Source organism: Cynara cardunculus (assembly GCF_001531365.2).
Source record: "Cynara cardunculus var. scolymus isolate 2C chromosome LG 12, CcrdV1, whole genome shotgun sequence".
Taxonomy (NCBI): domain Eukaryota; kingdom Viridiplantae; phylum Streptophyta; class Magnoliopsida; order Asterales; family Asteraceae; genus Cynara; species Cynara cardunculus.
Window position 1 is genome coordinate 35,445,430 of NC_037539.1, and position 11,094 is coordinate 35,456,523.

The following is an 11,094-nucleotide window of genomic DNA, read 5'->3' on the forward strand; positions in this document are numbered from 1 at the left end:
CCCCCCCCCTTCTACAAACTGTTTAGTATTCTTGTAGACCCTTTTGGGACCAACAGGTTGGGAATTTGATCATCTGGTGAAACGTTGAGGAGACAACTTTCATGTCATGAATCCATGGTCGCCCAAGGATCACGTTATAGGACGATGAGCAACCAATGACATTAAATTTAGTCTACTTGTTGACTCCTTTTGCATAGACTGGAAGAACTATCTCACCAACATTATTGGTCGGGTCACCATTAAAACCAACCAAAACATTCATTAGATTTACGATTTCAACTTTGTCTAATCCCATAGCTTTTATTATGCTAAGGAATATGACATTATTTGAGCTCCCACCATCGATCAAGATTCTTTTCATCATATAATTCCCTATTGTGAGTTGAATGATCAACCTATCATGATGTTTCTGCCAGGGGTCGCACAAGTAGTCTTGGTTGAAAGATAATGGCATTGCCTCCAACTCCGATTCTTCCTTTGACATGTGCGATTTGAAGATCATCGTATCATCAAGACTTTCACCAACGTATCTTTTTGCCTCAGAATAGGTTAGTCCACAAATGTATGATCCTCATCTAATACAATTCACGACTTTTATATACTCAGGGGATGGTGGTTGTGAGTTGTTAGTTTTAACATTGTTGGTCATTAGGTCTTACAAATGTTCTTTTAGGACCAACCAAGTGATCTTCTTTCTTAGAGCCAAGCAATCGTCCGTCAAGCGGCCATAGTTATCATGAAAGTCACACCATTTCGACTTATCCTTCTTATCATTAAGCTTTTCTCTCTTTTTTGGCCACTTGATCATCAATTAAACATTTTTAGAGCATCGATCAGATCTTTTGATGTTCCTTTAAATCCGTACGTCAAAACTTTTGGATGTTGTGGTCCGAAATCGTTGTGCCATCCTTCTATTTGTCAAAATTAAACGTTTGAGATCTGTCGTGACTGCTTAAGCTTTGGAGAGGTCTTGACTTAAAATTTTGCTTTCTTGACGCTAAGGAGATTTTTTGTCGTGAAGATGCTTATATCGGAAGGCAGTTTTATCTTCGACGCGCATATGAGTTAGCGTTCTGGCTGTGACGTCCTCAAAAGTTTTGTCGGGTATTTGGTTAAATCCAAATATAACTCTATACTGTTGTCTAGGGCATGCTTATAAGCTTCAATTGCTGTTCGAATATCACAATTGTGTATTCCAATCATTTCAGAATTGAAACGATTGAAGTAATTCCGCATCGAATCCCCATTCTTCTGAATGACATAATACAAATTGCTAAGTTGTTTCTCCATCTTGCAACTAGTAGAGAATTGTTCGAAGAATTGGTTGACTAGCTCAGCGAAAGAATGGATCAATTCTGGTTTTATATTGATCAACCATTTCAAAGTGGCTCTAGTAAGTGTCGCTCCAAAATACTTGCCCATACACACCTCTTGATAGTGCTGAGGGATCGATGTTGTCCACATAAACTGCTTATATTGAGCAGCTACATGCTCATTTGGGTCCGTCACTCTTGAGTATTTTGGAGTGAAAGCAGGGACATCGTATTTTTTTAAGAATGCCGATAAGGGCAATTGAATCGGCAAAGGGCGAAGCTTGGAACCCTGTTGGAGGTTCCACGTCAACAGGGACGCAGCTCCTGGTAATTTTGATAATGACAACATCTTCTCATTCTACTCTTCTAACTATTTCATGCATCGTACGATAGGATCTTTATGATTGACGCCATTGGTCACCATTGGAATAGATACTAGAGGAGGGATGACACCTGAGCCTTGAGTCGTAAGATCCAATTTCATATGGGATACCGTCGCATGGTTGATTCTGTATTGTGACCAGACACAGGGATATCCAAGGCATGAAATGTTGAAAACGTGGGGAATGATGGCATTGGGGAAGAAGTAGTTGTAGGTATGACAATTGAAGGGAAAGGCAATGATGGGGATTCCTATCACAGAAGGCAGAACAAACGTCATATGTTGCATCAGAGGTGGTGGTGGAGGCAATCGCACAGTGCTTACTGCAGGAGTGCTTACGGGGTGAAAAATTGGGTTCCCTATATAGGGAGGAGGCCTACGAGGATTCATAGGATTGAAAGGAGGTCTTGCTGTCAATCCAGGTTCCTCAGATTAAAGATTTCTTGTTGAGCCTTGCGATTTTATTCGTCTAATAGATCGATACACCGACTAGCAGCTTCCAGTTCTGCTCTTATTTGAGCTAGAACATCATGATTTCCTCCGCTACTGGCCATGTTCCTGAAAGTGATAAAACTTGACAAAGATCGTTTGAAAGACGGATGTTTTTCGAAGAATTTCTTTAGTTGGGGGCCCACGGTGGGTGGCAAACTGTTTATGCCAAAAATTACTTTATAAAAATAATTTAAGGTCGTTGTGGAGTTTTAACAACTAAAGATTGTATTCTTCAATAAACACACGTCAATTACAAAAAAGTAAATAAAAAACAAGAATTTGGTGACATAGAAAACCCCTGTCGAGGGTAAAAACCGTGAACGACAGTAAATGTCGTCGATCCACTAGTGACGTCAAATAGGGATGTCGTCCTTATGTGACAATGATCATAAGTACAAAGATTACAATATGATCATATGTAGAGAAATTGTGAGCGTGCTTGAGAGCTTAGAGAATGCTTTGAGCAAATTTGCTTGTTTGATCTGTATGTTGCTTGTGTCTTTTTCTTCGAAATGAGCTTTGTTTATATAGGGGTCATTTTCATAAATGCGTCTTTATGAGTCTTGACGTCAGCAACGGTCTTTGTCTTTAATGTTCTTGAATGCGTGCTTTCAATTATGGTTGTTATCTTTAAATGGGAGTATACCTACATTATAAAACATTGTTTGTCGAGAGTTAATAGTGATAAGGTCTTCAGAATATATGATCTTCGTTGGTTAGTAACGACCAACAATATAGTAACGACCAACAATACGAGTATCTTTAGTCGTCGAGAATATCATATGATTATCATAAAAAATGACAACCGTTAGCTTCAAGGTCTTTAGTCGTTAGTTCTTATCTGCAATATATATACTTGGTCATAAGTTTATTACGTCAGGCGTGACTTTGATATTTTCTACCCAAACAATAATTATAATATAAAATGACAAATCCATTTATCTACACAAGTTATCCAGTGGTTGAGTTGACAAGCTCCCTTTTAACTCTTTTAACAGATACATGGTTCCTAATCATGCTACTTGTTGTTTAGGAGTCTTTTTATTTATTTATTTTTTTTTTAATTTCCTTTTCCAAATTAGCTACCAAAAACCCTAAAATTCCTAGTTGTCTATTTAATCTTTGATTGTTGTCATTATGAAGTTGCAAACCATGTCCTTGTAGTTTCAAAGACTCAAAAGTCCAAGTCTCGTTCTATAAACAAATGTTTAATGTTTTATAATGATTTTCTCCTGTGATTTTGTTCGATTATTAAATATAATTTAGTTTTTTTTTATTTATTATTGTTGATTATTTTTATGTAGTTCTTGAAACGTATATCAAATTTTTAGTGTCAATGTTTTCTTGACAGTGATAAATCAGTAAAACTTTATTACTGATACGTGTTTTTGTAATTACTGATAAAATGTTAATTCTATATAAGATTAGATACTTCCAGTTAGAGGTTTTGAATATTATTATTCTAAACGTTAAAAAAAAATTGACTATAAGAAATTTATGGTCATCAATTTAATGATGTAAATGTTATTTTGCTTTTATTTTGATATTATTTATAAGTATTTTATACTTTCACATATATTCAAAATTTTAAAGATTTATTTTAAATTTAGTAATAAAAATTAATAAACAATATAATTAAAAGAAGAGAAAAACCCACATTTATTTTTTATTTATACAATACCTTAAAAATGTCAGGACCGATCTTAAGTGTTTAACCACAGTCGAAGCCACCTTATGACCACCCCCCCCCCCCCCGGTCCGGAAGTTATAAAACATTTATCTTATATTTGTCACCTTAGTGATGGAGGGCGTAAAATACATGGAGTCCCTCTTGCTACCTAGAACAATTATTGAGAGCATCTTCATTTTGTTTAGAGATTATACGGTTCTTTTTTCCTTAAAAGATGAATGGATAAAGTTATGTGTATTGATAAAGTTGTATGTATAATAGCAGATAAGTTGTTGTTTGATTGTTTTGTGTTGAATAAACAATCTGAATGTCAAAAATGATCACCTTACCCACAATATATATTTTTGTTTGAATCAAATAACTGTTTAATAAAATTATTGAATAAATGACTTTTAATTATATAAAATATCAATTTAAATCTTTGTTAAATAAAAACAACTTGATTTAAAAAAATAAAATAATTTAAGCGTCTATTTTCTTTTAAATACATAATTTATGATTTATATATCAATATTTTATTACCATAAATACTTGGATTATGTTGCTTTGATTATATTCATTGAAATTAATTCAATTTATGGTCATTTGTTTGTATCAAAATATCTCCATTAATTCATATTTTAGAATTTGGATCAGTAAAAATTCGTTCCACTTCTTTGAAATATTCGAATACATTTTGTAAATCATATATCATTTTCTTGCACCATATGTTGCTGTAAGGTTATCTCAATCAAGCTAAAAGGCTACGTCCTAGATGGACTAGAACTAGAAACTTCAATTAATAGTTTTTATAATAAAAAAACAAAATTGAATACGTCAAAATGCCAATAATTTATATTTAACAACGTAAAATCAATCAATTATATTTTCTAAATCAGTATTATCTATATAACTGTTTCAATATTTTACTATATCAAAAACATGATATGATACATGATGATAGGTTCATATCTATTTAAAAAGTTTGATGAGGAGAAAATGGAGTAGTTAAATCGACCAACATTTGCTTTTTGAAAAGTTCGAACAAGGAGTGGAATCAACTCTCCATTTCCTTTCAAACAAATCAAGACCTAAAGGGTGTTAGGGAAATATAGGATCAGAATAGGGTTGGTCGATCAAGAGCTTATTACTTGAGAATCGTGTAAGAAATCACTTTCCGAATTGATATTTTGATCTTATGTCTGGGTTGCACGAAATTCAATATAGGATAAGACTTAAGAGAGCACTTTTGCTTTTAAGCACAAAAACGAGAACAAAATTGTTGGAGAGTATATTAGGATTATTTAGAAAACCATGTCCAAAGACATAAGCATAAAAGTTATTTATGCACATAAAAATTTGTAACACCCCACTTCACATATTTTCATATAAACATATATTTCATTCAAAAGAAATATATATTACACCACATAGGTTTACACAATTAAGACAACCAAGATAAAACAGAGACCCTCTGGTCTAACAATCAGAGCTTCTGGTCTACCAATCAGAGCCCCTCTGGATCATCTATCCAGATAAAGACTTAAAGAAGAAACTCAACAATTATTTGAATTCCCCATATGACCAGAGGTCCTCTAGTTTAAACATAAGTGTCAACCAGAGCTCCTCTGTCTTACTTTGCCAAAGGAATTCCATGTTATAGCTTCTAAGTTTGAATAAGAGAAAGAAGTATAAAAACAGTTTATAATTGGCATGAACTTCTGATTTCAAATACAGAGTCTCTGCATAGCACATGCAGAGCTTCTGGTTCTAAATAAAGGTTTGAAAACAAAATCAAGAACTTTTTATCATAACCAGAGGTCTTCTGGTTGACCCTGAAGATCAACCCAAAATTCCTCTGGTCCAGGTTAAAGAACAACCAGAGCCCTTCTGGTTGTTAAAGAACAACCAGAGCCCCTCTGGTTGTTAAAGAACAACCAGAGCCCCTCTGGTTCCATTCAACGAACAACCAGAGCCCCTCTGGTACCACATAACTCTTCTCAGATAATTTTAAATCAAAAGCAAAGGTAAATAAATCCTCTGGTTATAAACCATTTTTCCCTTCTCAATAGCATTAGTGATATTATTTCAAATAAAGCATTGGTTTTGACCAGGAGATCGAAGCAGCCACAGTTGTTGGTTTAAACGCAAATAAAGTGCTAGTTTTGACCAGATTTGAAGCAGTCGTAGCTACTGGTTTGGGGGAAAATAGAGCACCAGCCTTGACCAGCTCGGAGTCCGTTGCACCGCACCCAGAATCGCATGCGCCTGCACTGCACCTGAACCGCCTGCGTCGTTGTGCCGCACCAAGGACAACCTGCGCCTTTCTTCTTCCCTATCAATTTTCTTCAGTTGTTGTTTCTTAGTGAAGGATGTTATCTCATTGAATTAAGACCTCCCTTCCATTCCTTATAGTTCCAAGATTTTCAGGATTTCCCCTAAATCCTGCAAGGTGAGTTCATCCTATCTTTTTATGAAATTTCATATGTGCTAATGTGAATGTATTTAACTACCCTATAGTTTAATTCTATGTATTTACCTGATGGGATGGAAAAGGAGATTCTAGGTTAAAATGGGGCGAATTTGGGGATCTTGCTTATAAAAATTAAATGAGTTTTGGAAATAGACATGACCACTTGGTAAAATGCTTAATTTAAGGTACTATTTACTATGGGACTCTAGAACTCTTATGTTTTATACCTGGAGATCTTTAATGGCAATATAGAAATATTCCCCTTAATTGAGGACTCACGCATAGTCTTAAAGTTGAAACAGTGTTGTTTATGTCCAAGTTAGTGTCTCCAAGTATATGAACAAAATCTGAAGGATCTATGGACTTGGAGGTGGTTTTATTTTAATTATGTGAGGGATGGTGTAAGTTGGTTGTAGACATTGTGATTATTATTTAACTTCCAAATCATCCTCTCACTACCACTCGGAAATAGGCATTGCGATTATTGTGTAATTTCTGAGATAAATAGCTTAAGATCACGACCGACTTCATGATTGGACTCACTAGGCGTAAGCCTAACACTTCTTGTATATTGGCATGTATGTTAGGTTCCTTTAGCGGCGGGGATCCAAAGGGTTGAGGGGAGCTTTGGTTCGTGAAAGGTTTTTTCTTTTTGAAATTAGCCTTTGGTGCTTGAGTGTTACATCGATTATCGATACGTTAATTTTAGAAGATGAGAGGAACACCCGTCTTTAATCTAAACATAGAATAGTTAAGATTAGTAGGTTGTTTTCATCGTCTCAATTGTCGTCTTTTGTGTAAACGCTACACTATTCCCCATTGTTGCGTGATTTCTTATTAAGTCATAGTTTCCTTCATTTATCTTGTTTGGATCCAATCTATCTCATATATATATATATATATATCTGTGTGTGTGTGTGTTCATCTAAATAAATAATTTTAGGGTGTTACATTTGAGCTCCGGTTTCTCCCTCGTTTCTCCATGTTTTCTGAAATTTCTTGAACCAAATATGGAGAGGACAATAGTGGATACTTATATCTGCAATTTGTTTTCGTTGACTACACAATCCGATAGTGTTCTTCAAAGATGAGCATCGAGTTGTCTTTTACAAAATTCAGAAATATCTTTTTTACCAAACAGGTCCCTCAAGATTCAACCATTTGACATCTGACACACCCCCTGAACTATTGAATAATGACTTCGGTCCCTGGCTTCAATGTTTTGCCCAATATTACATTTTCACCCATGTTTTAAAATTTTCTTTCATTTTTGGTTCTATTGAACATAAACTCCTTTTTTATTTCTCATTTTCCTGGCATGATTGGCCCTTTTGATGTTTTTCTTCACATTTTTGGCTTCCCTTTTGTTTTTCCCTTCCTTTTCATATTTATCTATTTACCCCATTTTGGGGTGTCATAAATCTCCCCTCCTTTAAAGAATTTCGTCTGTCAGAATATTATACTCGTTAAGTTGTTGAAGAGTCTTAGGGGTCGTTTACCAAACACTTGCCCAGTAAGTGCTTACTAATAAAATTTAACACCATCAATTACCTATCGGATAAGATTTTAGTCTACCAAAACGATATCATATGCAACAATTTACCCGTTAAGCGCTTACCTTGGTAAGAGTCGTCGCCCTCACTTACCGGGTAAAACTCTTGATCCTAGTTTCGCTTTTACCGGGCAAGATTTTTGGTTCTTATTATATTCATTCGGTAAGTTAATGTGAATCGGCAAATGCTTACTCGGGTAAGCGTTTAAACGGCCCCTTAATCTTTATCTCATTTTTGGCTACCATGTCATTTCTTACCTTTAGAATGCTAATTTTCGTTAACACCATCACAAGTACCAAAGATGTACTCTTGTTCCTTTATATTTTTGTCTTTCTGACCAACACATCGACAGTCTCCTCTATATAAGTGAGCGTATCGTTAACCTCAACACCTTCCAAATTTATGACAGCGGACTCATTAGCTACACATTTTGTCGAATTCGACACATGAAAAGTGTTAAGAATTTAACTTATAACCTTATCCGTCTACTTGGTTGATATGTATACTTTATCAACTCTTGCAACTAACCCTTCAGTCCAACAAACTTTGGACTTTATTTACCTTGCTTAACATATATGACTATGCCTTTTCAAAATGATGACCTCAACATTGTTCTATCCCCTGCCTGAAACTCTAGCGGTCTACACTGTGTATTAACATAATTTTCCATGTATTATGTATTTCTATTATACTAATGTTGTTACTTTACATCATAGCGGTAGCATGTTTGACTATCGAATTTTTCTGTATACGTTGGATAACTTCTTGTGCATAATCTAGGCAATCACACATCTCATGGTTGAAAACTTATTGCTTAATGCATCATGTAATAACTGAACATTGTTGGGACACTAATCAAACATGATGTACGATAGACTAGCACCGCTAGGATTGTTTTATCAAAACGTGATGTATAATGCTAATAATCTTGGTGATACTCTGATGCATAGTCAATGCATATACTGATAATTGATGGAGACATTGATGCTTACGTAATATTCATACTAAACATTGTTGAGGTATTGAGTCCTAACTTATAGTATATACTCAACCTCACTTTATCGTCGGATTTTGGGGAAGCCCTTCAATGCTTCTAATGTTGTGTCTACTTCTGAACCTTTGTCTTCTCCTAAGAAGTTCTAAGTCATGCAGTAAGGTACACAATCTCTTTCATCCTTCCAAATCCTATGACGATATATAAGTTGTGTATCTTTATGTTGATATATGTACGGTTATATTAAAAAATAATAATAATGTAAAAAGAATGGAATCAATTTTCCATCAATGTTGGTTTCTGAATTGGTTTTCAATTCACAAACAATCATAACATGGTTTTGGATATTCTTGCTTATCCAAAAATATTCCAAAATCTCGTTTTTCTTGTCAAATCTTTTTGCCTACTTTAATCAACAATCATTTTCTCAATTTCTCTCTCTAGGATTTTTTTTTCTTTTTCTTTTTCTTTTTCAACTCATCTTTTAAAAGGATCCTGTTCTCAATAAATAATAAAGTAAGAAATTTGTAAAACTATCCAAAGAAATCTCAAAACCAAGAGAGTGAGAAAACTTGGACTTAAAAAGTTGTGTATTGTTGAGTGTATAGGATTTCATTCAGAATCCGATGGGAAATTTATCTGATCCTAAAAAAAATTGTTGTTCAAAAAGGAAAATTTGTTGTACATTCCTTGGAAAAATAAAGTTCTTTTGTTTGACTCGAGCAAAAGTTTCATGTATATCCTCATATTATGTGCATTTTTTAGTCTTTATCCTATCTTTTTATAAAACTTTAAAAACAAAATATTTGGTCATCTGAAAAGACAATCTTTTGTACAATGTGAATATCTCCAAAAATGTACTACAAACATTACTTATTTCACTCATACACGCTTCTTTTATTCCTCTTATATATGATTTTCATAGTATTATAATTGTGTTGATATTTTTCACTTAGTCAAGGATTATCCTCCCTAGCGGATAAAAATGTTTAAATACATATATACATACATACATACATACATACATATATATATATATAGAGAGAGAGAGAGAGCTTGGTTTAAATACTAACCAAGAAATTAGTGTTAACTATGCTAACCAAGATCAACCAATCATATTCCATCTTTTCTTTATGTTCAAATGTAACTCATATATTAAATACAAGGGTAATTAGGAAATTTGACATTTATGTAACTCCCAAATAATTAATTGGGAGTTACAAATCTAAAAAATCTCACCAATTGATCATGATGTAATATTGTATGTGATTTCATACGTGTTCATGATCATAATTTACAAATGATGTTCTCCATATAATGATATTGTTTTCGTAAGTGCAAAAGATTTTCATATCGTCCGAGTAATATGGATTAACATATTGTAGAACAGATCGACAACAATGGAAATGACTAAGTTAAAATTGTCTAAGACCACATTCGCAATTCGAATTCCGATAATGAAGAAAATGATCAAAGCGTTCCTATTGGTAAGTGATTAGTATGACATTTGAATTCGTTTAAATGAACACATATCAAAGGCAATAGATGTTCATATCGATGCATATGCATAATCACATCACATGAATATGAACAGTATCTGTGATTCATGTGAACACAAGCTTCGTAGGTGTTCATGTACATACAACAGAGTTGGCTCCTGAATATACAGAAGATGTTCATATGGTTCACATGTTGTTCATATGTCTAATCTTTTTTGTTTGATGTGTTTTGAGGATATACACAAGTTGTTCATATGTCTAACAACTCGTGTATCAAAGATAGATTACTTTTTACCTAAATACCCTTTGACATTTTGTTCACATATGTTAATTGAAAATATTAATTTAATAATTAATTTTTAAATATCATTAAATCACAACCGTTTATTATTCAAATTAACGGCCAAGATCGGTTAACAAAGTTAACACGATAATCTTGTTTAGCATTTGAACCAATATATATATATATATATATATATATATTGTTGGTCCCGAAAGGGTCTACAAGATTAGAAACAGTTTGTAGAAGGGGGGGGGGATGAATACAAACACAAAGTTTTCAAATTTAAAATATATATTGATAGAGAAGATCAATACAGATTTTACAAGATTGTTTGCGGAAAGATAAGGTATAGGAAAYCTATYTRAAYAAYMTTTGGTTACACACAGAGCTTTAGCAAATACAAGAAAAGAGAATGCTAAAAGAAATATCTTTTACT

At 33.7% G+C, this 11,094-nt stretch overlaps 1 protein-coding gene across 1 annotated transcript in view; it reads right to left on the reverse strand.

Moving 5' to 3' along the window:
- Nucleotides 1-2,156: 2,156 nt before the first annotated feature.
- LOC112523862 (NAC domain-containing protein 73-like) overlaps nt 2,157-11,094 on the reverse strand; it is a 14,932-nt gene continuing 5,994 nt past the window's right edge. The window contains exons 4-5 of the mRNA XM_025133534.1: nt 5,968-6,191; nt 2,157-2,343 (exon numbers count right to left, since the gene is read on the reverse strand). Of these exons, the coding sequence (XP_024989302.1) occupies nt 2,157-2,343; nt 5,968-6,191 (411 nt within the window). The remainder of the gene's footprint in view (nt 2,344-5,967; nt 6,192-11,094) is intronic.